The following is a 26,911-nucleotide window of genomic DNA, read 5'->3' as shown; positions in this document are numbered from 1 at the left end:
CATCTTGAGAGCAAAGAGAGATGAAGCTTCCCTTAGTAAAAAAAAATCACGTAAAACAGTACTATAACTAATTCTGGTAAGCATGGAAACCAACAATCCTTGTGTCCAAAATCAAACTTGTAACGTGCAACAGAGGCAGCCAAAGCGGGAGTGGCTTGTGACTTGCGGGCCGGTGCCGGCCGGGGTCCACGTCTACGCGGTTTCAGAGGGTCAGAGTGTTGTGGTCTCTCGTTTCGGCTGGCCGATTTCCGTTATTTTGAACGGGATGGCCGGGGTCGATTCGATTGTTGACTCATTCTGCTGGCACTGCCAACCGGTGACAAAAATCCACCTACGCGTCAGCATCTAACCACTCGATTCGGCCACACGCCACACGTGAGAGACCTTCCACGCGTTCGTCCGGCACGAGTACGTGTGTTGGGTGACACCATCTTCATTTTTCATGTCCTAACTTGCAGCTTTCGATAGCCTCACCCTCAGGCATACATATGTTCAATCATCATGATACTCGCGAGCGCGCATTTGATTTTATTTTACTCCGTTTCTGGTCTCCTCCCCCCTTGGCTTCGCCGGTAAGAGAAACTGTGAAAAATGTAGGAAGTTGAGACTGAAATCCTAAATTGTAGCCATATTGTACTACACAACGAAGAGAGCCCTGGTTGCTCGCTTTGTCATAATAGAGAAGCGAGGCGCCATTTTATTGTTTTGCCATAGAATGATGTGCCTTCATCGCTAAATTCTCTATGGTTGAAATACGAATCCAATGATATAATTTTTGTAACACATAATTTGAAATCATTAGTTTAATTGTTGGTCAAAGTAAAATCTTAAAATACGTGCGTGCCATTCTTTATGAAATGGAAGGAGTGGTACATGACAGAGATCTTTGGAATGCAACCGGCACACATGAATTTGCCCTCCCCTGCAGACAACATGGAGAATTCCGATTATTAATTGGTGTACTACAAATTATAATTCTGACTTTCAGAGCACAAACAGTCATGGGGGTGTTGTGCTCGCAGACATAGTTTATCTCCGTGCCTACCAAAATTCAAATATATCCGGGCGGAGATGAGGTCGAACGGGGCCGTAGCGCGCGTCTCCTAATTGCATGTGGTCTGCTTTGGTAAAAGTAAAAACTGAAAAACATAAATGGATCCCGATATATAAATATACTTTGTATGTTCCTAAATATAAAAGTCTTATTAAAGTTTATAGAAAATTTTACGAATATACAACTCTAATTAGTTTTATAAAATCCATCGTGGTATATATCTTCGTATTATACTTAGAGTAAAATACACCACTAGTACATGAACTCGGCAAAAATGAACACTTTAGTCCACGAACTCGGAAAACGCACACTTAAGCCCTTAAACTGAGACTATTGTGCCACTTTAGTCCAAAAACGGTTCGACGATGCTTAAACACGCCATGGGGCCGCCACGTCGGCTTCAGCCAGACCGTGGGCTGCTAGTCGATTTTCTCAGGATTTTTCTTTTTGCAAAATCACCATGCCGAGCCACCCGTGAGGGGCAAGGCGGCCGCACCCAGACGGGGATCCTGGGGCCTTGAGAACCACGCCGTTGCCGCCGCCGCCATGCCTATGGTTGCTATCAAGTCCACAACGCTCAATTTTGACGAGAGAACGCCGGTGAAGGGGTCGCCGAAGCCGACCTGGTGACCACGTGGCGTGTTTAATCCTCGCCGAACCGTTTTTTAACTAAAGTAATACCGTAGTTCCAGTTTAGGGGTTTAAGTGTGTGTTTTTCGAATTCGTGGACTAAAATGTTCATTTTTTACGAGTTTATGAACTAGTGGTGTATTTTACTCGTTTACTTATTTAGTACATAGACGTTAGTATATTATTCTATAAACTTGGTTAAATTCTTTTTTTTACTTGGGGTAAATCTAGTGTTTAGGACTGGTAAGAAAAACTTCTTTTGGGAAAGGCACAGTGGTACTTGAGAAAGAGACACCATGAGCTTTCTTTGTTTGTTTGGAGAAAATATGCTCAAGTTTACGTGTTCCATCTCTTTGGACGATGCACAGTATAAGTTTGACTTGCTCTGTACAATGTTGGCCCAGATATATACATAGCAGTATGCAGTATGAACTCTCCACATGCATGCTAGTACGTATGTACTGTCGTCCTTCTCCGCTGTATCACAGTATGAAACACTTCACTCGCTTACGTGGTGTTGAATTTTGAAAGGCAAAGTCGAGCCGGAAAGTACCAAGTTAAGTTAATTAACTTGCCGTGCTGAGTTAGCCCAGTTAGGCGTGGTTCATTACTGACTACTACTAATATCGACTTTTTCCTTCTTCTTTTTTTATTTCTTCTCTTTATACTCTCTTTTAAGTCAAAGTAAGTAAGCGTTGCCCTCCGACGATGTATCAGCTCTAAGTGTATATGAATTCCAGCTATGTATGTAGACAATGGCTTCACTGCTGACTGCTGAGTGTGTATTGTCCACTTACTTAGCTTAATCGTACGATGGAGCGTCTCCAATATATAGTTCAGCTCAGTTATTAGCTTAATCGTACGATGATTATGGTCGCCAGGTATCAACACTAGAGTGATGCCCAGGAGGAAAACAGTGAAAAGAGAGTGAGATTGTTAGGTTATGTTTGGTTTTGTGACAAGTTATACCATGCTAATTTTTTTGTCATTGATCAAAAGCTGACACTTGTTTTTTTTTTGCCAACTATTTACTAAACCAATGTCGCTTAACCAACTCTAGTTTAAAGTTGGCCAACTCATAAATTAGCAAGAACACGATCAGTTATTTGGCTAGCCAAATTTTCGTCACCACAAGTTTGGACTCAAAGACGTTCTTACTCTCGAAGATGCTCGAGAGGTAGAACAGGACGATCGTGTCCTTTTGAAAGGACTGAACTTTGATGAAGGAGAGCAAAAACAGTAAATGCAGTTTTCTTTGACTCGCCCGTGCCAGCCATTAAATCATGCCTGGGGAGAAGGGCACTAGGCGTACAGAGGAATTACTGCCTGTACTATGCAGGCTGCTCTAGGCTTGTTGAAACAGAACAGAGGACACCAGACATTTTTAGCTGCTAAGTTCTTCTTGTGTGAATAAGCATTGCAATTAGGTCTTTTGATTGGCCTTTTTGGTGGTGGCCATCGCCAGCCTTGTGCAGAGTTATCTTTGCCTTATTAGTCGAAAGTTTGCTGGCTCTGCACAGATGCTATATATGTCCGGTTGATTTACTTCACGACCCACAAGTAGGTACTGTCTCTGTTCTTAAATATAAAATAGTATAGTTTTGCTGTAACTCAAACTTTTAATTTTTCCAGATTTATAAAAAAACTAATACCTATAACTTTAAATTAATTTTATTAAATTCGTCGCATACAATATCTTTGCAGTATACTTATTTGATAACATTAATAGATTTTTTGTGTGCAAACTTTAAAAAAATTGATTTTGTACAAAGTTGGTACATCACGGGAACGAGGTACTCGGTAACAAGTAAGTTAATAAAAAAATAATGGTGCTCAGAATAGAATGGTTTGGGAATTTCTCTACCATTAATTTTAATTACACACAGATAGGAACATTCGAGTGAGTATTCTTATCTTTGTTTCAGTGGATAACTAACGTCGGACAGGATCCTAGCCAATACGACAATTATTGTGGAGCTAATGATAAGTCCATCCAGACAACCAATTCCTTAATTCTCATTTAAACCAAGGACACTCGCTAATAAATTTAAATCATCCAGTGAAGCTGGTGAAGAGGACCACGAAACACAACAAGGCATTAAGGCTGGTCATAGCATAAGTTACTACCTTCATAGTGGGTAGTAACATATATGTGGTGTCATGTATACTGTCATTTATTAGGTTGTAAACTCATCTTACCTTGGTTTGTGTGATGTTATGGTAACACATCTAGTTACCACCTCTCTCTCTTTCTTCATTTAATACCATGCCATGTCACCAAAATGTCTAGTTGACATCTTATGTTACTACCTAAGTTACTCCCACTATGACTAGCCTAAAGCATAACTTGGTTGGGAGAGAGGTGTGGTCGTCCACTCGTCCCTTTTCCCAACACCATTCATGTAAATCAATAGAAATGACTTTTCTAAAACAATTGGTAAAACATAATTATATTTTCAAACTTTAATCAAATAACACCATATAGTTTTGCATTGAAGATGTTTTAGGGGGTCGATGCCATGGACCGCGACGTTAATGTTTGGAAGCTCAATGCGACACACAATGGTGCTGAGCTTCATCAGTTTGTAAGAAGGTAAAGTTACCGCTGACAACCATCCGATTTAAGCATGAGATTTATCATTTATGCAATCGTAAAAGAGATGAAAAGATCTTAATCGAAAATATATCAATGTCGACCGAGAAATACATATCCGTGAATAGACTCATACGACGGAGTGTAATTGTGCATGCTTTTAGTAAATATATGGATTAGTAAGATCTAAAAAAAATACTTCCTCTGATTCTAAATTGTTATCATGATTTTAGTTCAAATTTAAACTTATTTCAAATTTGAACTAAAACCTTTGAGCTAAAACCAAGACAAGATTTTAGTTCCTACGGAGTACTTTTTATCACAAGCTTAACTTTTTAAAATCCGCATTAATCTATCACGGTAGAGTTCCAAGTTAAATGACCGGGGACCATGGAGTGACAAAAGAGAAAACACAGGTGATAAAAAGTACTCCTAGAACTCACTCGCTCACTCTCACTCACATTTTCGCACTCCCTCCCTCCATCCCCACTCAACTCTTCCTCCTCTTAACCTCCCTCCCCCACCTCCAATCCCCACCCTCAAATCTCCAATGGCTTCCCCCGTCCTCACCACCCTCTTCCTCCTGCTTCTTCTCAGCAATGCCGGCGGCTCCTCTCCGGCGGTGAACCCGTTCACGGCGAAGGCGGCCTTCATCCGCTACTGGAACCGCAAGGTGCCCAACAACCGCCCCCACCCGGCCTTCTTCCTCTCCAAGCTCTCCCCTCTCCCCGCCGCCGACGCCGCCTCCTTCCCCTCCTCCCCCGCCGCCATCCGCGCCCGCCTCCCCACGCTCTGCTCCAGGGCCGCCCTCCTCTGCCCCTCCTCTGATACCGCGTCCATGGGCTCTCGCAGGGCCCCCGGCCCCTTCAAGAGCTACAACGGCGCCAACTTCACCAACTACGGCTCCGGCGGCGGCGCCGGCGCCGACGGGTTCACCAGCTACTCCCCCGACGTCAACATCGCGGCCGACTCGTTCCGCCGCTACAGCCGGGGCTCGACGGGCCGGGCCGACACGTTCGCCAGCTACGAGGCCAACGGCAACGTGGTGACCGCCAACTTCACCTCCTACGCGGGCGGCGCCACGGGCGGCTCGGGCTCCTTCGCCGCCTACGCCGAGGGCACCAACGTGCCGGACTCCAAGTTCACCAACTACGACGCGGGCGCCAATGGCCGGGCCCGCGGCTTCACGGCATACTCCCAGGAGGCCAACCACGGGGAGAACAGCTTCGCGGGCTACGGCAAGAGCGGCAACCGCCTGCGGGAGACATTCACATCCTACGGCAACGACACCAACACCCTCAGCTCCGGCTTCGCCAACTACGGCGAGTCCGCCAACGGCGCCACCGACACCTTCGCCGGGTACGGCGTCGAGGGGAACGTCCCCGAGAACACGTTCCGGAGCTACGGCGCCGGCGGCAATGCCGGGGTGGATTCGTTCAAGGGGTACCGCGACGACTCCAATGTTGGCGACGACAGCTTCGCCTCCTACGCCAAGGGCGCCAACGGCGGGGCTGCCGAGTTCCGGAGCTATGGCGGTTCCGCCAACCCGGGCAGCGTCAGCTTCAAAGGCTACGGCGAAGGCAATAACCCCAACCACCACATTGGCTTCAAGGAGTATGCCGGAGACAACACCACCTTCAAGGCGTACGCCAAGACCGGCATGGACTTCAAGGGGTACCACAACACGTCAGGCAACGCCGCGGCGGAGGCAATGTCGGCGGAGGCAGCAGCAGCATCAGGGCATCATCAGCACATGAAGTGGTCCCCTGAGCCGGGCAAGTTCTTCAGGGAGAAGGAGCTCGTGGCTGGAAACCGAATGCCAATGCCGGACATCAGGGACAAGATGCCACCAAGGGCATTCCTGCCGAGGGACATCTCCAGGAAGATACCATTCGAGCCGAACGCAGTGTCGGAGGTGTTCGGGGTGCCGCTGGACTCCGCGATGGGGAAGGCGGTGGCGTCCACGGTGGCGGAGTGCGATCGGGCTCCCAGCCAGGGAGAGACCAAGAGGTGCGCGACCTCAGCGGAGGACATTGTGGACTTTGCCGTCGAGATGCTCGGCAATGACATTGTTGTGCACAGCACAGCCTCCCCAGCAGGCAGTGGCGGGGACATCAGGCTCGGCAGCGTCACCGGAGTCGACGGTGGCAAGGTGACACGGTCCGTGTCATGCCACCAGAGTCTGTTCCCATACCTGGTATACTACTGCCACTCTGTGCCCAAAGTGCGGGTGTACGCGGCTGAGATCATGGCCGTCGACTCCGATCAGAAGATCAATCATGGGGTGGCGATCTGTCACCTTGACACTTCTGATTGGAGCCCGGCTCATGGGGCGTTCGTCGCGCTCGGTGGGAAACCCGGTGAGACTGAGGTTTGCCACTGGATCTTTGAAGGCGATATGACATGGACAGTTGCAGATTGATGCCATGGCAACTGCTCAATCTTACCTCTTGCTAAACTAAGACGAACAAGGTTTCTTACTAAGTTTTATTTTTCTTCTTTTGCAACCTCAAGGGTTTAAGAATTGTTCTCACTCTGTGTAGTAGAAAAATGGTTGGTTCACCATCAAATCTAAACTGTAAATCGTGGGAATTTGGGTGAGTTGTGGGTAATTTGATTTCCTATATCAAATTGCATTCATTGTGGTAAAAGAAAGGAGTTCTACAAAATCTGGATCAAAATCCCTACTTGATTAAGTTTTGCACTGGAATTCCATTGTTTCATTTTCCTTGTGCAAATAGTTTACTTCATGATCTAAAGGAAAGGGTAGCCATGTAGTGTCAGCATGTAGTGAAGCTACATGATTTGGATTTGGGTGGCCTTCTGCATGGACCATCCTCCAACGTTGCAATGTCCAAAAAGAACAGAAAATGGTGAAAAGAAAGGGCGAACTCCTCTTTTTTTTGTCTGTCATCTTCATCATTAAAAGTGATGTTCGGATTCCTGGTGCGTTTGACATGGGTAAAGAAAAGGCAGCTTCCGGTGATCCTTATGATGATCATGCATGTTGTCTCCTCTGAGAATCTTGAGAAAGTGATCCTCTTGGATTTGCACTGCTCATACTCAAATACTCAATCCATCTAACAAAGTAATCTGTTTCTTCTTTGTGACAGGCGACACAGATTAGGACACCAGATTTGGCTCCAGATTCCTAAAAGCCCTGCACGCTTGTGCCTGCATTTCTTTTTTGTGGTGGAGAGCACATGCATAAAAAAACAGCACTTACAGAGCCTGGAGGTGTTGTTTTAGGTGATTGTTGCTGTGCCATTGTTGCTTAGTGCACCCTGCAATGTTAGTTTAATAGTGGATACTTTGGCATTGTCTCCCCAAATTGCAGGTGGTTAAGTCTTGGATTATTACTGCTCAACAGGCCCTAGGTCTGTCATGTCCTCCTGGTGGCTACTTAATCACAAAGTTCAGACTTGGTGTCACCGGAGTCAGTGCTGTTGGCTATTGACTCTATAGAAGAACCTTGCCAGGTATTGTGGTTTTTCTTGAGAACAGTACCTATGCTACCTGATCTACTATATTTCAGATTTTTTTTAAACACAAGTTTCAAAAGGGTCGGCGTAGATCAGGGTATATATTCTATATCGTTTTTCTCCCAAAAAGATGTGAACATTCATAAATTTCTGTCCGATCATATAAACATTTTCACGCATAAGATCTTTCACAGAAAAAAAATCTCAAATCATGACAATAATCAAACTAAAGTTGTTCCATTGTGACATTGACATTGCACAATTCGTATGGTCAGCTTCGATGATCCAATGCTGGCTGGCCGGTGGATATGAGTCAGCCTGTACCTTTTATAACAAGTCAGACTACACCTTGTGCAGTGTACTCCAGCATGCCCAAAGAGGTTGAGGGCCCTTTGGACCTTGGTGTGATCAATGCAAAGAGAAAGATGCCATCTCTCATGGGGTAGGCATGCATTTGCCATTGGGAACAGTAAGTACTGGAGTGAGGTGAGACTCTTGAGAGAGGATGACTCCATGGCTGTTGGCCAGGGAGCTGGCAAGAGTTAATGGCCAGAGTGTTGTGCATCACATGAAGGAGGAGAAGAAGAGGTCAAAATGGGGCCCCAAGATGAGAAGGGCTTGTGATTTTGCCAATTTGCAGAATTCTCATCCTTCACAAATCCTTCTTGCTGCAGCCAGCTCTTATTCATTTTTTGTGGTGTCAGTGGCGCTCCCTGGCTCACACTTCGAGTTAATCAGTGAGTGAGTGGCAAGTTTGGTGCAGAGCTTTAAGCTCATGAGCCATGGATGATGCCATGGATAAGTCACCAATGAGAGAAAACCCTTATCTTCAAATCTCTGTGTATTTCTGTCTACCATTGATTATGATAAACTGCATGTCTGAAGAATTACCAACCAACTGTGGTCACACCCACACCCTGTACAGCTTCTTCTTATGAAAGGAAACCACTAGCATGACAGGTTGTGACTTTTCTTGCTTCAGGACAAGAAGCAACAAGTAGCAGTTCCCCTAGCTTATAGCTGTGCATCGCTCTTCCATGAAAACTGCATCTTCTCCTTGAGCAATTGGTGCTTGAATTTGCTTCTGAAATTTGTAAAGATACAAAGATCGGAGCCTGCATAGATTCCTATAGCTAGGGTTTCCATACGGTAGTAATATGCTACAATGGAAACCTCAAGTTGGGTTTTCTTGGTACTTTGGTAAGTCTTGCTAACTAAGGTAAACTTTGTTGTCAAAGGAGAAAAAATAAGACGAAGTAAGATGCCTATATCATTAAAGGTGGGCTTGTTATTTTACAGGACTCCCGACAAAAGCTGATCAAAATCCAAGATCTAGCTTGGCTACTTTGCGAAAGGCTCGCCGTGTCATGACCTTAGCAGCAAAGTAAAACAGTGACAAAGCACAGCAGTTTTGTGGTCACTGATCCAAGTCAGCATGTCGGTCATCCTGACGTCATGCTAGATGTTTGTCTGCCGTGCTGCCACAGCTATGTTCTGCACTTTCTCCTAGTCACCATCTTTGAACTCCATAGAAAAGTTTCAAGATAGCTCAAATGCCATGATGTTAATGCTCATCATAACCACTAGGATTTGCTTACCTAATTAGTTTTTGAATGATTGCCAAATAAATCATATGCCACCCAAAAAAAATTCAGACAAGCTTTACAGTATTGCCATCAAGTATCAACTATGTTCTTTTTAGGCATGCTGATTGATCCTTTTCCAGAAACCACATAAAAGGAATATTGCAGTTTTGATGATAAATCTGTTGGGCTTCCAGTTCCACTTTGCAATCAGAAACCACCCACAGCATCCTCAACATGATGAGCCCTGCATTCCCCATGCCTCTCCTGTTTAGCTTTGGCAGGAAGAGAAAGACAGAAGAGTGGTAGCAGCCTAGTTTTTGTTGACGTTCTCAGGGCATCTTCCTCTTGGTGCGCTATGGCCAGAGACGAGTGCTTGCTATAACGATTCCCTTCTTCTCTCTCTCTGCACCTTTCAGCTTCCATTTGTTTGGTCTGGTCTTCAGATTCTATAAACAAGGATGGTCCAAAAAGTGACTCGCTGCTTGTTGGCACTACAGTATTATTTGTTCTTTAAAGTTGAAAGTTGCAACTACTCCGTAAGATAGTACTACCGTGTTATATGTGCATCCATGCTTAAATTAAAGTAATTTAACACATACACTACAGACAAATAGTGGTTACTTTACAGGATCTTAGTTCACATTATTTTCTAGAAGACCGGTACTCTTCTTCCCTTTTGAATCCCTTTCAGAAGTATCTCTCAGCCAAATCATATGCATTGAGCACTTGCATGCTGGTGCATGCTGCTGCAGAAGTAGTGCATTTGTGGTTCCTTGCCAAATTATTGAACAAGCAGCCAGAGGCCATGTGCCGGAGGCCCAAGTGTAGTGGCTTCTGATGAGTCTTTGAGTTGAGAGGTTAGTTAGTACATGCCTCTCCAGCCTCCATTCCAGTTACATGCATGCCGATCTCTTCTCAGCAAGGAATTATGGCTCCACTCAAAGTTCAGAGCAAGTTTTGTGAGCAGGGATGGCAATGGAGCTCGACCTAAGTTTCTTGTCGGGAAATGGCCTCCGTGCAAATGTAACTGGCCAGTGAAAGTGATGTGCTGCTTCGAGTGGTTGCTTGTCAGCAGCTGATTCAGACGTGGAAGTAAAATGTACCGCGTGAAATAATGCATGTAGCTGCAGGACGGCAGGACGTGTGTCTGTGTGTGTAGGAATTTGCTGTGGTGGTTGGACTTAAGCATGTGCAAAGCAAAGAGTAGCGTGGTCCTCTTTACGGACTAACTTTGTTTGCTTATGGAACTGTGCAGTGGCTTCTCGTTGTGTCGTTCATGGCTGTTCTTTCTATGCGTCAGAGAAAACAAAACAAAACGTGTGCAGTTAAATCAAAGGGGGGGAAAAATGTGTACAGTTAAATCACGGCTGTTATCTCGCGTCAGAGAAGAATTGCAACAACTTAACTGCATTGCTGCTGGTGCATCTGATATTCTGATGTGAAGTATGTGAAGACGACGACTCATCCGGCCCAAGATTGCGCGCTTCAGCACTGATCGAGCTCTCTTCTCTTTGGCAGTGTTGTAGGTCGAGAGAGGTCTAGGGTGGCCCCAACATTCCAGCACCTCGACGTCGGTCTCGAAGCTCCAGCCGCTGGTGGAACCCGATCCGTCCGAGTCAGTGGCTCCCGCAAGCGCGCACGACGACGGCAGATCGATCGCCGCACCAGATTGCTCCGGAGCCGACAAAGGAAAGATAAACTCTAAACTCTAACGGTAGTTTTTTTTTTGAGCCAAGATAAATTCTACTCCTACCTAAATGGCTCTCCCACCTTAAAAAAAAAGGAAAAAAGAATAATCTGCAACTTTATTAAACTTCATAAGCGTTCCATTTATTTTCATGTACGAAGGAGGGTCTCTAGCTAGGCCGACCTCAACTAAACAAAAGCGCTATCAGAAAAACAAAACAAAGGCATGTTAAACAGTTTTAGGCCCAAAATGCTGAGCCCGTTTTAGTCCTTGTGGTTGATCCTTTGTTTAGACATATGGATTGATTTAAAACTCTATTTGCAGGGAGAAATTTTACAAAATGCCACAACTTTCTTTGTCCTTCGACACATCTTTCATTTACTTTGACGAAGTAGCGCACCTTTCTTTGAGGCGTTGACAAAATAGCATTTTGTTTATTTTTTGGCTATTTTTTCAACCGGGGACCCCACAGGTCAGATTGTCCTGGACAACGATGCCCTCGAGTAAAGACTTGATCGATCGATCTCTTCATCTTTCTCGTCATCGCCACGACCGCTCGGTGCAGAGGAGAAAGATGGCTGCCGCGCGCTGGACGCCCCCGTACGAGATCTCCACCGCGGCCGCACAAGACCGACACTGATGCCACGCGAGATTGCCGCCGCCCCCGGACGACGAGACGTCCTCGCGAACAAGCTGAGCTCCTTGTGAGATTCCTTTTTACGATTGGAGAACATGGCTTTGATGACATTCCTGGGGAAGGTATTTCCCCTACTAGGCTCGTTGCTTTGCCTATTAAAGATCAGAGAAGCAAATGCCTATCGTAATTGATTGAAAATTGCTCGCCTCTAGTTCCGGCAGATGCCTGCCATGTGCCATGAGCGCCTTGCCGATGGTCTTGGAGCAGTACATGAGGCAGAGCGTGACCGGAATGCCAAGAAGAAGACGAGCGCCATGGGGACGGCGGCGCGTACAGCTCGCCCAGCACCACCGCCATTGTCATATATCCCGCGGGTACCACTGCAGGATTCCCGTGCCGTCGGCATCATCATGGCGGTCTACATCCTCCGGCGGGATTTCAACCAGCAGCGCGGCGGCTGGGCCGAGATCAACGGCTCTGGAGAGCAGATCGGGGAGCGCATCCTCTCGTCCGCGCGCCCCCCCCCCCCCCCCCTCCCCCCCCCGACCGAGCGGCCGTGAAGAGACGAGGAGATCGATCGATCCAGAGTTCCAGAATTATTCGAGGCCATTGTTGTCCAGGAATATCTGACGTGTGGGGCCCAGGTCAAAAAATGGCCGAAAAATAAACAAAATGCTATTTTGTCGACGATTCAGAGAAATGTGTGCTATTTTGTCAAAGTAAATGAAAGATGTGCTTCTGGGACAAAGGACAAAGAAAGGTGTGGCATTTTGTCAAATTTCTCACCTGCGGAAGAAAAATCGTCATTTTCATCTTCGTCACTTTTCCTAACCTTTGATAACTTGTTGGACATCGGGAGGTGAGTGGAACCACATACCAATGTTTAGCTATTGTCTCGGTACCTTCATTGTAACGTCATGATGGTGAAGCGGCCACTGCGCACGGATTAAAAGTCTTGCCTGCTCCATAACTATTCTGGCATGGCTATCATGGTATGGTCCATAGAGTATGTGGAACACACGGCTCGTAATTTCATGTTTTTGAACATTTTTCTCATCACTTCTGCGATTATTCAACGGTCCGACAACCTGTCCTGCGAGGGGGTGATCCCAGCCACCACGCGTTTAATGATCTCAAGCACTCACCCGTTGGGTGGATGGCTCATGCGGTTTTGTAAAATCCACAAAGTCTAGCTTATGCAGGTCTTCCACTATTTCATCACCAGAAAATTGAGACATCATGACATCAATAGCGCAGTTAGAGAAATTGGATTTAATGATTTTTGTTGTAGCTTTCGATTTATCCGAAATCTTTGTTATCATTTTAATTTTTTCGATCAATTGTTCTATGTTCGTCGAATAAATAAAGCCAAACAATTTTTTTAAGATCTTAGCCATTGCAACAAAAGGAAAGGAAAAAAAGGGCTACTGATCGTTTTTTTTAGAGATCAACGCGGGGTGTGTGTGTGGGGGGGGGGGGGGAGATACCCACCTGAATTTCATTACTCAAAGAACTAGGTTACATGGATCGCGAGCCGCGAGGATAGATAGTCGCGCCATATGGTGGCGACTATCTTTGAATCGGCGTTCCTTAGCCGATGAGACCATAAAGTAAAGTCTTCTAAAATGTTTCTAATTGTAGCATTTGGTGGTAGAGATATATGACGAAAAACAATACTATTTCTCGAGTCTCAAATCTTCCATAGGATAGTGAACACCATGGCCGATCATAGAAGTGTCCGGGTGCAGCACTAGATGAGCGGAACGAAAGTCCCAGCTGATTCCAAACGGCCTGGCTTGATTGATATTGGAAGAACAAGTGGTCTTTGGTTTCCGGTGCTTGATTGCAGCGAGGACAAGCACTTTCAGTGATGACATGTTTCTTGAGAAGGTTTCTTCTTGTATTTAGATGATCATGGTAGAGAAGCCGGCCAAAGATTTTTACTTTAACCGCAATGCCAAATTGCTGTCGCCTCCGGGTCATGTTGTCCCAAGGACAGCAATTGTTAAATACGTAGTGTGAAGAAGGACTTTCCAGTGAGTAGCATTCTCGAGTCATCGGTCTCTGATAGGATGAAATCCTGCAAGAGAGAACAAAGTTTGGCGACCTCATGTTCCGCACCCACTGTTAGTGTATTCCGCAAGGTCAAATCCAGTTCATTACATATTACGTCATTTACACGAGAGAAAGACAGAGTGCAGTGAGAAAAAAGTGCCGAGAAGACGACGTAAAGGAGTTCTGATAGCAGCCACCAGTCTGACCAGAAGAAGCAACCCTTGGGAATTCGTCTGAAATTCCATTTGGGAGATTCGGAGGCATAAACATGGTACAATCTGAGCTGTGAAACTGAAGTGCAGAGGCTTATCCAGCTCCTTATCCACCTCAGCATCTCCTCCACCAATCGCAAAAACCGCCTCCTCCATTTGTCCTTCACGAAACCACCACCATCCTCCACTTCCATCCATCCCATCCCTTCTTCCTTCCACCGCCCAAACCCTAACCCCCCACATGGCCGCGGCGCTCGCTTCCTCACGCTGCTGCTGCCGCCCCTCGCTTCTTCCCACCGGCCGCGGGCGCCGCTCCGTCGCCCGGTGCGCGCTATCCGGCGAGGTGAGCATGTTGGAACTCTTTACGGCAGCAGAATTTGCTGGAATATAGCTCATGGTGCGAAATTCGGGTTTCTGATGCATGCCAATGTGGCTCAGCGTTGCTGCATTTCTAAATTCCAGCTGGGCAAATGGTATTTATTGATGCCTGATCGGAATGTTGTTAATTATGTGGTTATATGTGACTCTTGAGTGGATTGGTAGTCTCAAATATGTACTTTTGTCCTGAAAGATGCCAATGATCACGATTCACGGACATGGTCAATGCTACTGTTTTTTGTTGGATGAGGGAATTGATCATTTCAAGGTTAAAACTGGTAAAGGCATGCGTAAATTGAGTTCCTGTCACTGAATTTGGGATGTCTATGCACTGAAAATTGCAAATCATAAATCTGGGGCATGAGTGAAAGCAATCCATCGTTTTCTAGAATAAAGGTCTTTCTATGTTGCTTGTTGTTATAACTTGAAAATTCAGGTGAAATGGGGAGAACTGTAACCCAATCATGAAAAGGGTTTGTGTACCGAGTTTGTCGAAAGGACTTACATGTGTAGGATTAATTCTTCTTGTGCGGTTATTGGGTTTATGTCTTTAATATATTTTGCAGGCTGCGCTAAGGGTTATATTTGCTAGACAAACTTTCGGATGTTTTATTCTTTATTGTAGCACATATGAACCATATAGTAAAGCTGTAGCAATGCATTTTATGTATATACTGCTTAATTTTGTTATCCTGGATGTGTTAGGAGTAATGCAAGCTTAGGAAGGTATAAATTACTTTGAACATATGCAATGAGTGCTGTTATTAACATATTATTCTTTTCGTAACTTTACTGTTTTAGTTTCTTTTTTGGGTATTCACCAACAAAAATGAGCTATTCTTTTTTCGAAGAAATATACTATGAGCTGTTCTTACTTGGTAAACTGTTTCCTCTTACAATTTTCTTTTCCTTTAATCTCCACAGAAAAGAAACTCATTCAGCTGGAAAGAATGTGCACTTTCTGTAGCATTGTCAGTTGGATTAATTACTAGCCCACCAACATTTGGATGGTCGGCCCATGCTTCTCCTCTCGAACCTGTGCTCCCGGATATTTCAGTTCTGATCTCTGGACCTCCCATTAAAGATCCAGGTGCTTTGTTGAGATATGCTTTGCCCATAGATAATAAAGCAATTCGTGAAGTTCAAAAACCGTTAGAGGATATCACTGACAGTCTCAAGGTTGCTGGTGTTAGAGCCTTGGATTCAGTTGAAAGAGTAAGTCATGCCTTTTGAGGTGCCTGGCGGTCTAGATTTTCTCTAAAGAAGTAAAAAGAGCAGCTATTTGTTGTCTCAAGTTTCTTCAGTCAGCTTTACTCATATGAAACCTGGCCTTTTTTTTCATTTTTTCTTCAAATTATAGAATGCAAGACAAGCATCAAGAGCACTGAGTAACGGGAGAAGTCTAATACTTGATGGTCTTGCTGAATCAAAAAGAGCAAATGGAGAAGAATTACTGGATAAATTAGCTGTTGGACTTGAAGAGCTTCAACGAATTGTTGAGGATAGAAACAGGAATGCAGTAGCTCCAAAGCAGAAAGAGCTGCTCAATTATGTCGGAACGTGAGTAAACCTATGACCTTATAAATTTAAATCAAGTTCCCTGTTTTGCCAGTTCTGGTAACCTTTTGGGGAGTCAGATTTTGGTAGTTTTCTTGTCAGAAAAATATTGTGTTTGTCAAGGATAATATTCTCATTTCCTAAAAGAGAAAAGCTTACTGTGAAGTATGACACATTTGTAGCATTAGAGAACTGAATTATATCTGCCAGTAAATAACTCTCGAGAACTCTTATGAAAGAGCTCTTCTCATTTATACCTTGTCATTGACTCTGCAGCTGAGATCTTCCTGGGACAATGCATTTATGCAGTGTAGAAGAAGATATGGTCGATGGCTTCCCCTATGAAGTACCAGAAGAATACAGCAGCATGCCTCTTCTCAAAGGAAGAGCTACCGTGGATATGAAGGTTAAGATTAAAGACAATCCAAATGTAGAAGATTGTGTATTTCGGATAGTTCTGGATGGATACAATGCTCCTGTGACTTCTGGGAACTTTATAGATCTGGTGGAACGGAAGTTCTATGATGGCATGGAAATCCAAAGAGGTAATGCAGGTGTCTGGGATGCATTCAATGGTTATACTACCATATTATAGTGTGCAATAGTATTATGCATCAAAGTTACTTTTTAGTCTGTTAAGCATAGTAATGATGCTCTCATATTAAGTAGCACAGCTCTAAATGTTTACTGTTGAGTGCTCACAGCTGAACAAGAAAGTTTGCTAAAGTTCTAAACAGTTAAATGTTACTGATACAGTGTCCGTTGGTTCTTTTGCAGCTGATGGTTTCGTTGTTCAAACTGGAGATCCTGAGGGACCAGCCGAGGGCTTTATTGATCCCAGTACTGGCAAAAGTCGCACCATACCACTTGAGGTAATGGTTGATGGTGACAAGGCGCCTACATACGGTGAAACACTAGAAGTATGTACCCACAGTTCATTTCGTTCATTACATGGTTGCTGAAAATTCCCGCTGTTGGGTATTGAATGTGCTTGTTCTTACTGTCCATATGACCTGAATTTCAGGAACTTGGCCGCTACAAGGCTCAAACCAAGCTTCCTTTTAATGCATTTGGGACGATGGCAATGGCTAGAGAAGTAAGTATCAAGCATGCGCAGATGGCATAATTTAACACTTCCCAAGTTCTAACATAAGGCGTTCACATATCTTTACAGGAATTTGATGACAACTCTGCTTCTAGTCAAGTCTTTTGGCTCTTAAAAGAAAGTGAACTGACGCCAAGCAATGCCAATATATTGGACGGGCGGTATGCGGTATTCGGATACGTAACCGAGAATGAGGATTACTTGGCTGATCTTAAGGTTGGGGATGTTATTGAATCCATCCAGGTTGTTTCAGGCCTTGACAATCTTGTCAACCCAAGCTACAAGATTGTAGGATAACATGTTTTTGTATCTGAGCTCCTTGACAGGCAATTATTTTACTGTATTGAAAATCGATGTAAAGTTCTGTAATTGATAACTTGGTCCCTTGGGCTTTCTTCCTTTTTGTGCTTAGAGTTTTGCATTGTGCGGAATTCGATATTTAATAGAAAGATCAAAGGTATTCATATCTTGTCTTCTGCTCTAAGCCTCTTGTAAGTGAAGCCTGCTAATGCTGTGTAGACCCTCAAGTTAAATTAGGTTGCAGGAAATTCAGAAGATACAACTCATATACTCAACCATCGAGCATTTTGCTTGCCAAACTATGCAGCATCTCGATTTTGTACAGACTTCTGCGTTGAGCGATTATGTAATTATGTAACTAATAGCCATTATCGATAACGCTTTCTTCAAGCAGCCATGGTCTTATTTTACGGTCCTTATTAGGTCTGCCATATGCAAGTTGTACTATACATGAGAGGTTGACATGGGCCTTGTATTCCAATAAAACCAACCGAGTGACTTTATTTCGTACCATAGTTAGGGAATTAAGTGGGTTTGACCACAGGATCAATGTGTTCCCGCGGGGACAAAATAGCATCTTTGTACACGTGCCAATTTTAGGAGTGGAATTTATGAATTCAAGAGTGGCAATTGTCACATGAGTAATTTAGGGTAACGGTTCTTCTACTTAGTTGACCAGTTCATTTTAATCTTTCACTCGTAAAATGTTGACTTAATACACTAAACTTGTATAGTTCAGTCAGTTTAGTCCGAAAACTGGCCAACAAGGAAATGATATTGACGTGACAAGCTAGCGAGGTAGGGAGTGAATGAAACAATAAGGTGTGTCATACTTTACACTTAGCCCACTGACCTTCATCTTCCCCCCTCTTTGTCGAATTGTTGAAGAAACCGTTGGACCAAGCTTCGTTGGGTCACCATAATAGTAGCTCGTCAACGATGACAAAGTTGAGATAAGAGAAACAACATTGACGAGGACGCTATCTTTAATTTGGACACGTGACTCAGAGAACATGATCGATCGAAGTGCAAACTCGGAGAAGAAAATGTGCTACAAGAATAGGCCTCATGGCCGTCACCAAAGTGATTTCGATGAACAACAACACATCATATAGAAAGACGTCAATATGAAACTTCATTATATCATCATTGCTGCTGCCGTGGAGTTAAGTTCCGCCAAGAATCAAGACGGCGAAGTGAGGGGAAGGGGGACCCCAACTTAATGCTAGCCTTTTGTGTTTTCCTACGCAGTCCAATCTCTACCTTCCACTCATGGCAGCCAACGATCTGAGCCGTCAAAATCCATCCCCTCCGCAGCTAAACTTTTCCTCTCCGACCTCCTTTTCCCCTTCCTCCCCGATCCCTTCCTCGGCCACGCTGCTCCCGTGCTCTGCGCTACCCGACCTCCAATCCAACCCTAAAATCTCCCCACATAGTCCACACCGCTGTGCCCTAGAGCTGCCGCCGAACCGTAGCTTGGCGCCACCGCCGGCGCCTCTCCGCCGCAACCCCTCCGCCTCTCGCGCGCGTCGTCGTTCCCCTTCCACCCAATCGCGTCCCCGCCTTGTCCGCGTTCCTGGGCATCAATTTTCGAGGTATGAGCTTTTGGTCATCCGTCGATTGCTTAATTCCCAACTAGCTTCCACGAATTTTGACTCTAGATCCGCCCGCCGCAGAGATGGATCCGATGGACATCGTGGGCAAGTCTAAGGAGGACGTCTCCCTCCCCAAATGTAAGCTCCCCGGCTTGGATTATCTCCTATTTTGTTCCCTCTTGGTGTCTATGCTGTCGTTCCTGCGTGCGTGTGATATGCCCTTGGCAGCCTAATCAATTTTACCAGGGGTAGTGGTTTGTGTAGGTAATATGTCCCTTGCGAGACTACGATACGCTTGGTATGTGTAGGTAATAATGTCTTCTGTGAGATTCTTATACGTTAGGGGGAGTTGTGGTAACTCATTGTTGTGCAGCGCTATGGTGAGTTAAGTTAGGTCTGTGTAGGTGATGTGGTCATTTACATGTTGATCTCTATAAGAATTCTCCTGTGTCAACTGCCTTGAAATTCTATGGAGTTTTGTCTGGCTCGCATGTTCTAGTGGGACAAACTTAGTAGTCTTGCTGATTGTTAATGAGTTTGCTTTTACTTGTTAGAAGGGGATTTGATTCCTGTGCTATCTGCTGTATGATTTTTCCTGTTTGGCACACAATAAGATCTGCATTCTATTCGACTAGCCTTAAGTTGTAAATTTGGGCCTGTTTATCAATATCCACATGTGGTCATGTTTCATGCGTCCTAGGAGTATCTTGATTTACGGTTGTGCTACATCTGTTGGTTTTTAGTTGGTGGAGTATTTTTTTTGTCATATACTGATATACTTTAGATTTAGATGATGCACAGATGGAAGTGTACAATGATCACCATTTTTTATCTCCTTCTGTTGTGTGCTTGTTTCCAGAAGCACAAAAAAAATCTTTAATTTGCAACATCATACATTTGTCTAGAAACCTCATGATAAATGTGTTTTCTTACAGATTATCACTACCTTTTTTGTGGTGAACTAAACCTACCTAATTACAACGATGTTACAACAGTGTCATCCTAAGTAAAGCAACTTTTTGGGAAGAATTATACCAGTTACTAGTCTCAGATGTAAATGGTTTCCTTGGTTCCTGGAACTAACGGATAGTCCTGTCACGGGCTTATTTGGAATAATAACTTACTGAATGATCTGCTTTTTCATTTCAGCAACAATGTTTAAGATTATTAAGGAGATGCTGCCGCCTGATGTGCGAGTGGCAAGAGATACACAAGATCTTCTTGTTGAATGCTGTGTAGGTAAGAACTATACTTTGGGTGTTGTCTAGGTATATGCTACGAGTTAGGTTTTTAATTCTGCAAGATTTCCTTTTTAATAACACCTTCTGGTAGGATGTTGCCTTCTTGCACATATATGGTTGAATAGAAGATTACAGGATTCCCTTTCAGTGGTCCAATATGAATTGATGTCCTTCTATGAATACAGTGTTTTTGAGTTCGTAACTTTCTAAGAGTAGTTGTAAGGAGTGTTAAGATGGTCAAGATGTGAAATTTACTGCATGTGTAATACATTACTAACATGGTATGGTCAAACTGCTTTATTGGGGTAAAATGTGGTTATTGCCTGGCTTGGTTTACAGTCCGGATATTTGTATCTTTAGCATTGTTCAAGAAATCGGCAATCGGTAACTGCTCGGTCGGGTAGGGATTAGCGATTAATCGGTTATCGGACTGATTAGTCGGTTTAATTGGTCGACCATTAATCGGTCGACCATTATACTATATAGTATATATAATTATATATTGGGCTACTTGCTGCATGAGAACCTTGGGAAGGTGCAGCCATCTAAAACAAATCAAGAGAAGCAAAGGCATCAGTGAAAATGGATGGGAGCAGCAGCAGCTTGGGAGGAAGCAAAGGCATCAGTGAAGCTCTTCAAGGCTTCGAGCAGGGGCTGCCCGGCGGATTAATCCCGATTAGTCGGCCGATTAATCCCGATTAGTCGGCCGATTAATCCCGATTAGTCGGCCGATTAATCCCGATTAATCGGTTGTCAGACTGCTTAATCGGCTTGGGCGATTAACTGCGGCGATAACTGTTAATCTGCACGGTGGTCTGCCGATCAGCGATTAATCGGCCGATTAATCGCTGAATCAGCCGATTTCTTGAACAATGATCTTTAGGAGATTAAACTAAGTTTATTCAGATGGACAGGTTTGATTTTACATTTTTACCATGTCATATTTTCCTTTTGTCATTGTAAAAGTTCATATCACAGTTTGTTCTACAGAAATTGTTTCCACATCGTTCCTGTATATCTCAAAGTCATTGCTCTTTTACTGAAAGATAATAATTACAAGCAAAGGCTGGATCCAATCTAACTGCCTGTATGGCCACTTTTCATATATTTAGAGTTTATCAATCTGCTGTCTTCTGAATCCAATGACGTGTGTAGCCGGGAGGAGAAGAAAACTATTGCTCCTGAACATGTTATTAGGGCTTTGCAGGTTTGTCTTTCGGTTTCTTTTTATCCAGAGTTCATGTTTTGATGAATTTTATTAAGGAATTCTCAACATGAATGAGTAGTTTTATTTTAGCACCTTTGAGGAACATGATTACATCGAAATTTTCATTAACTTCTCATAGTTTGGTTGCAGTTGTATTATAACATTATGCCAATCCGTTTACTTGTTTAAGAGAAAGGACACCTTTTCTGTGGGATGCAATAATCTATATTATTTTGATATTCTGCCAGTGAAAGGTGAACACATTCATTAGATTTTGTAAGTACTCATTTTCATGTGCTCTTATCTGAATGTCTATTTCGTAACTTTGGTTGCGACTTGTGACTAAAATTTGAAAATCAAATGCTCTGAATATCTGTGGGAAAGTTCAGAGACCTTAATCCTGGGTGATGCTTTTGCTTCGTAATATATTAGATCTGGCAGTTTCAGTCAACTGTGAAATAAACTGGAGAAAATCTGCTGAAATTAGTCAAATGGTCATACTGCTTTTATTTAAGAAGCGCAAATTCAGGGTGTTAAATGCCGCCCTCACGATCCTCATTTTTGGCTGTGCAATTTCACTTACACATGAGCCAAGCATCAGTTCTTGAAAAACATAATTGAAATCTCGGGAAAAAATTACAAATCACCTGTGAACAGGCCAAAAGCCACTGGTTTGCTAACCACCCAGGTTTCCCTTGGATAATGGAATCCTGAACCCAGGATTTAGGGTTGCAAGCTTACTTATCGACTAGCTTCCTCAACACAACAATAATTATGTTTCTGCTTCTAGATTTTGATAATGTTGACGAACTACTGTATTGCTCACTCCCCTCAACAACTTTGGAGTATATTGCTAACCAGCATGTAAAATTCCTAATTTTTTTCTCAATTTTCTTTCTATCTCAGGATCTTGGCTTCAAAGAGTACATTGAAGAGGTTTATGCAGCTTATGAACAACACAAGCTTGATACTCTGGTTTGTACTTCTTTTCACCACATGACTATTGCTAGTATTCAACGTTAGAAAGTATATTGACAACAATATATTTCTCTTGAGCAGGATTCTCCAAAAGCAAGCAAGTTCACTGGTGTGGAGATGTCAGAAGAAGAAGCTGTCGCTGAACAGCAGAGGATGTTTGCTGAGGCCCGAGCAAGGATGAACAATGGAGCTGCTAAACCAAAGGAGTCTGAATTAGAACCGCAGAAGCAATCTCAATTGCAGCTGCATCCTCCAGCACATCAGCCTTCACAAGTGTATGCTCAACCACAGCAGCCCCTCCATGCTCAAGTGCAGCTGCATCCTCAACCACAGCAGCCCCTGCATGGTCAAGTGCAGCTGCATCCTCAGGCTCAATCACAGCAGCCCCTGCATGCTCAAGTGCAGCTGCATCCTCAGGCTCAACCACAGCAACCCCTTCATGCTCAAGTGCAGCTGCATCCTCAACCACAACAGCCACTGCAACCTCAGCTGCAGTTACAGCCTCAGGCTCAACCACCGCAAACCTTCCACCCGCAACCTCAACTGCAGCTTCAGCCTCAGGCCGAGCCACCGCAAACCGTGCAACCTCAACTGCAGTTCCATCCGCAACCACAACAGACCATACCGCCACTGCTGCAACCTCAGCCCCAGCAACCACCCCCACAGCCTGAACTGCAGCTCCATCATCAATCAGAGCAGCCGACTCAAGCGCAGCTGCAACCCCAAGCCCAGGAACCTCAACTGCAGCTGCAACCCCAGTCGCAAACGGAACATGGCTTGGGCAGTTCGTGATTCAGTGTGGTGTAGCTTCAGTAAAGTTAAATATGGGGGGTACTTCCGCTGGCAAATTACTAGGGGTAATGTGTGCCTGCCGTTAGGGGATTGTGCTTTTAGGTCTGGTGCATGCTTAATGTACAATGTAAATCCGGTGTGATTTCAGTTACCGTGTCTCTAATAATCTGAAGCTCTCTAGCGACTGGTGTACTTTTACCGTATTCCTGACTGTATGACTGATGTAGTATCATGGCACCGTGTGTGCCGTGCCAGAAGTTACTCCATTTACCCGTGTAATTTTCTAACTTGACAATTTTCCGTGGTTGTAGTGCTGAAGCCAGTGATCTATTGTCTTGAATGCAAGGTGCTTCCTTGTGTCGTATTGTGCACTGTTCGTTATGGATGACACTCCCCGGTAATAGATGGTTGCAACCGTCCGGTCAAAATATTAGTGCACTTGCAGCAATGTTAGCAGTACAATATCTCGTCAAATCATACAGAGTATTAACAAGCAAAGCATTGTTGCAGTGCCACCTAGGCACCTACCAACATTCTACATCATTTAGTAAGCATTGTTGCAGTGCCACCTGCCAACATTAGCCCATAAGATGCATCGCTCATGGTTTTATTACGAAATAATGGTCCAGTAAGAACAAAGTTGTACCCATAACTAACAAAGAGTAAATCCACAGCACTGCTGCATACATCGATGAGTACTTGTCTCTTGCAGAAAAACAAACCTTGCATATATCATAGTGCATGTCACACAGCATGATGATCGATCCATGCAAAACTACTACATACATATAATATCTCTCTTAATAATAAAAATTATTGAAGGGAAAACTAGTACACTCCCCTCTCTCTCTCTCTGGCTGCTAATAAACTATCAAGCCCACTGGCTTGACCAAACCTTGCAGCTCTTATTCTCCCTCCGTAGTAAACAAGACAACAGGAGTACTAGAGTGCTCCATGATACAAGAGCCAAATGTAGCATCCATCCATCACCATTCACCAACCAAGTTCAACCAATTAAGCTCGGTCCCAAGCTTAATTAATCAACCAAGCATATCAATCGAGCGGGGTAGTGACCTTGCAGGTGGCGACGAGGACCCTCCGGGGCGGCAGCGAGGGCCGGCGGCCGTGGAGCGTGGCGAGGTTGTCGAGGATGAGCACGTCGCCCTTCTCCCACCGGAACTGGATGCTCTCCTCCTCGATGATCTCCCCGCACCGCTTCACGAAGTCCGCCGGGATCTCCGACCCGTCGGCGAACGCCGCCGAGCTGAGCTCCTTGCCGTGCATCCCGACCACGGTGTTGAACCACATCCTCCGGCCCTTCCTCCCGGGGAAAACCCTGGTGAGCTTCCTCGGCCCGAGGATCGTCCTGACGCCTCCATTCTCGGGGAGCCACTCCACGTCCATCCCCAGCGCCCTCGCCCGCTGCTCGGCGACGGCCTTGTCGGTGGTGGCGAAGGCGTCCTCCCACCCGCGTCCCCGCATCGACTTGGTGTCGTCCTTGCTCAGCGCCGTGAACGTGTACCGCAGGCCCTTGGAATCCAGCTGCTCCACCATGTCCGGGAACTCCTGGAGCGCGCGCTCCGTGACGCGGAAGCTGGGCACAAAGGGGGTCTCCCCGCCCTCCGGCGGCGGGGTCTCGCAGAAGAGGATGACGAACCCTGGGAACTCCTTGATGAGGACCATCTCGTGGTGGTAGTAGATGAACTCCTCCAGTGGGCCCTCGTTGGCGGTCCAGATCCGGCCGTGGACGTGGGTGCGGGGAGCCGGGCCCACGTAGCGGATGTCGGCCCAGCCCAGCGCGTCCACGACGGCGTCGAACTCCGCCGCGTCGCGCACGCCGAACCCGCGCAGGAGCACGCCGCTGTTGGCAATCACCTTCTCCTCCACCCACCCGCGCTGGGCCTTCAGGGCCGCTACCAGGGCCGAGTGGTCGACGCCTTGGTCCTGGGCCTGGGCCTGGGCCGGAGTCAGGACCAACGGCACCTGCTCGCCGTCGATCACCACCTGCCCCTTGCACTCTCCCACGCCGAAGAACCCTTCGTACGACGCGGCCACATCGGCTGCAGCTTCTCCCATCGCCGCTTAATTAAGCTGTGAGATCTCTCTAACACTTTCTCTCTAGCTTGATTAAGCTGTGTGGATTAACTGATGGGAATGCAGTGGAGGTAGAAGATCTATATATAGGGGGTTAGGGAGGTAATGCGGGTGACAGATTTTGGAGGTGAACTCTACAAAGACGTGTGATGGAAACCATGCGCTTCTTTTGACCTCTGTGATGAATGTGAGGCCACGTTCGAGGCATTTGCAGATAAAAACAAGCTGATGTGATCAGATGAACCAACGATATGTGTGTAAATAATCACGAAATTTGTTTCAATATTTTTTTTGTCTGTATCGAGCACGGTCGAACAAGGTGAAATGAATTGATCGAATTGATGGCACTTTTGGTTTTGCCTGGCCGGAGCTTAGTTTTCACCGACCCATGCTTCTTGGGATCATGGATCGATCTTGATTGTGTAACTGATCGATCGATATGGTCACTGCAGATTTCCATGCCCCCTTACGCCAGCCAATTCGTCTCACTCTCGCGGATGCTTCCATGCCATTAAATTTTTGTACTACTAGGATTTATAAATATAACTATAAGTATGGCACTATAAATAGGAGTATTAATAATCATCAAAATTGCATTTTAGAGGCCTGAATCAAAACTTTACAGAGACGAACCAGCTAGATAACACCATACTTTCTTTTGGGGAAACCAAGTATTGGTTTCGTAAGTTCTATTTTTAAATTAATCATAATATACAAGTCTCCAACTTCCAAATCCACAAGTTTAAGATCTACATTGATCTTAACCCACTCTGAGCAACTCAATTATGAGAATATTCTGCCGCTTATTTCTTACTGGGTCTTGGTAAGGGACGATGTAGTTGTAGCCAACCAAGGTTTAAAGGATAATACTATTGTATAGTCCGAATTAACAATAGGATCAAAGATTCCAAGAAAACCGAGAGAATCTTACTTGCCCCTTGAATCCTTGATTGTGCCTGCTGATTAGCCAGATTACTACGAGACGATGCAGATGATGACAATGCTGTTGTCTGCCCCTTTAATTCCTAGGTGGCTGGACGGCTTGTTGACCACATCTGATCTGACAGCAAGTTTATTGCCAGACCAATACAAATATTTTGTTAATAGAGCAACTTTACATTCTTTGTCCCTAGAGTACTTTGGTTTAATTAGGACATCTTACCTGCAATGTCAAGCTTTCTTTCGTATCCCTAATTACAGGGTGCAAACTTATGTTGGAACAAGTTAATAGCAACAGGTTTACTTCGGTACACCTCTAAAATGATTATGCATCTGGAATCAATTTCGGTTATTAAAGTGCTCTGATTTTGACTGTTATTCCTTCTTTCTTGGAAAATCCGTCAAAACTGAAACTATTGCATGCGTTTTGCAAAGAAAAAGAATAACATCATGGTTTAAAGGTCTAGTGGATACAACACGGATTGATGTTGTACATGTAAGTAACAGACTAGATCTTTGGATCTTTAGAAGAAAAAAATAAGTTGAGTTATCTCTGAAAACATCAATTAAAAGTTGAGTTTTATTTCCATCTTTAGTTGAATTACTGTTTTTTATTTGGCATATTAAATTTGCTCCCCTAAATTTTAGTGGAACTCTTGGAGCTCATTTGGTACTAGAGGACCACTAGAGGAAAGTTCGGTCTGAAGTGCGAGGACCATTTCAATGACACGTCCTGCGATCAAGCATCGAGATGATTTGAATGGCGGACTTCCGGGTCTGATCCTTGAC

General features: G+C 44.7%; 5 protein-coding genes across 6 annotated transcripts; 4 read left to right on the top strand and 1 right to left on the bottom strand.

The window, feature by feature from the left end:
* Positions 1–4,739: 4,739 nt before the first annotated feature.
* LOC100825122 (BURP domain-containing protein 12) lies at positions 4,740–8,718 on the top strand. Of its 2 annotated transcripts, none has more exons than XM_024462457.1 (4): positions 4,740–6,749; positions 7,391–7,526; positions 7,615–7,756; positions 8,117–8,718. In XM_024462457.1, exon 1 carries the CDS (start codon positions 4,828–4,830, stop codon positions 6,697–6,699), a length of 1,872 nt encoding a protein of 623 aa, XP_024318225.1. In that variant the 5' UTR covers positions 4,740–4,827; the 3' UTR covers positions 6,700–6,749; positions 7,391–7,526; positions 7,615–7,756; positions 8,117–8,718. The 2 variants fall into 2 exon arrangements, with proteins under 2 accessions (XP_024318225.1, XP_003574428.1); XM_003574380.4 differs by having other exon boundaries at positions 8,035–8,718.
* A 2,870-nt stretch (positions 8,719–11,588) lies between these two features.
* On the top strand, positions 11,589–12,424 carry LOC106866470. Its single transcript, XM_014900728.2, has 2 exons — positions 11,589–11,791; positions 11,882–12,424. Exons 1-2 carry the CDS (start codon positions 11,765–11,767, stop codon positions 12,227–12,229), a joined length of 375 nt encoding a protein of 124 aa, XP_014756214.1. The 5' UTR covers positions 11,589–11,764; the 3' UTR covers positions 12,230–12,424.
* A 1,628-nt stretch (positions 12,425–14,052) lies between these two features.
* On the top strand, positions 14,053–17,445 carry LOC100824311 (peptidyl-prolyl cis-trans isomerase, chloroplastic). Its single transcript, XM_003574377.4, has 7 exons — positions 14,053–14,279; positions 15,239–15,529; positions 15,675–15,874; positions 16,181–16,416; positions 16,649–16,791; positions 16,896–16,967; positions 17,046–17,445. The coding sequence occupies exons 1-7, from the start codon at positions 14,178–14,180 to the stop codon at positions 17,271–17,273; spliced, it is 1,272 nt and encodes a 423-aa protein (XP_003574425.1). The 5' UTR covers positions 14,053–14,177; the 3' UTR covers positions 17,274–17,445.
* Positions 17,446–18,600: 1,155 nt separating this feature from the next.
* LOC100835335 (nuclear transcription factor Y subunit beta) lies at positions 18,601–23,429 on the top strand. The gene is made up of 6 exons (XM_010236792.3): positions 18,601–18,871; positions 18,953–19,009; positions 20,021–20,110; positions 21,225–21,319; positions 22,226–22,294; positions 22,379–23,429. Exons 2-6 carry the CDS (start codon positions 18,955–18,957, stop codon positions 23,087–23,089), a joined length of 1,020 nt encoding a protein of 339 aa, XP_010235094.1. The 5' UTR covers positions 18,601–18,871; positions 18,953–18,954; the 3' UTR covers positions 23,090–23,429.
* A 289-nt stretch (positions 23,430–23,718) lies between these two features.
* Positions 23,719–25,314, bottom strand: LOC100835025 (clavaminate synthase-like protein At3g21360). Its single transcript, XM_003572107.4, has one exon. The coding sequence runs from the start codon at positions 25,163–25,165 to the stop codon at positions 24,143–24,145; it is 1,023 nt and encodes a 340-aa protein (XP_003572155.1). The 5' UTR covers positions 25,166–25,314; the 3' UTR covers positions 23,719–24,142.
* Positions 25,315–26,911: the final 1,597 nt, after the last annotated feature.

Source organism: Brachypodium distachyon, chromosome 3 (genome assembly GCF_000005505.3).
Source record: "Brachypodium distachyon strain Bd21 chromosome 3, Brachypodium_distachyon_v3.0, whole genome shotgun sequence".
Taxonomy (NCBI): Eukaryota; Viridiplantae; Streptophyta; class Magnoliopsida; order Poales; family Poaceae; genus Brachypodium; species Brachypodium distachyon.
This window is presented reverse-complemented; position numbering and strand designations above follow the sequence as displayed.

Bases quoted from the DNA above. Each gene is read 5' to 3' on its own strand.
- LOC100825122 (XM_024462457.1), top strand. From the start codon at position 4,828: ATGGCTTCCCCCGTCCTCACCACCCTCTTCCTCCTGCTTCTTCTCAGC.
- LOC106866470 (XM_014900728.2), top strand. From the start codon at position 11,765: ATGGCTTTGATGACATTCCTGGGGAAG. The intron at 11,792-11,881 runs GTATTTCCCCTA...GCTCGCCTCTAG, and splicing joins TGATGACATTCCTGGGGAAG to TTCCGGCAGATGCCTGCCAT.
- LOC100824311 (XM_003574377.4), top strand. From the start codon at position 14,178: ATGGCCGCGGCGCTCGCTTCCTCACGCTGCTGCTGCCGCCCCTCGCTT. The intron at 15,530-15,674 runs GTAAGTCATGCC...TTCAAATTATAG, and splicing joins CCTTGGATTCAGTTGAAAGA to AATGCAAGACAAGCATCAAG. The intron at 16,417-16,648 runs GTAATGCAGGTG...GTTCTTTTGCAG, and splicing joins TGGCATGGAAATCCAAAGAG to CTGATGGTTTCGTTGTTCAA.
- LOC100835335 (XM_010236792.3), top strand. From the start codon at position 18,955: ATGGATCCGATGGACATCGTGGGCAAGTCTAAGGAGGACGTCTCCCTC. The intron at 20,111-21,224 runs GTAAGAACTATA...TCATATATTTAG, and splicing joins TCTTGTTGAATGCTGTGTAG to AGTTTATCAATCTGCTGTCT. The intron at 21,320-22,225 runs GTTTGTCTTTCG...TTTCTATCTCAG, and splicing joins ATGTTATTAGGGCTTTGCAG to GATCTTGGCTTCAAAGAGTA.
- LOC100835025 (XM_003572107.4), bottom strand. From the start codon at position 25,165: ATGGGAGAAGCTGCAGCCGATGTGGCCGCGTCGTACGAAGGGTTCTTC.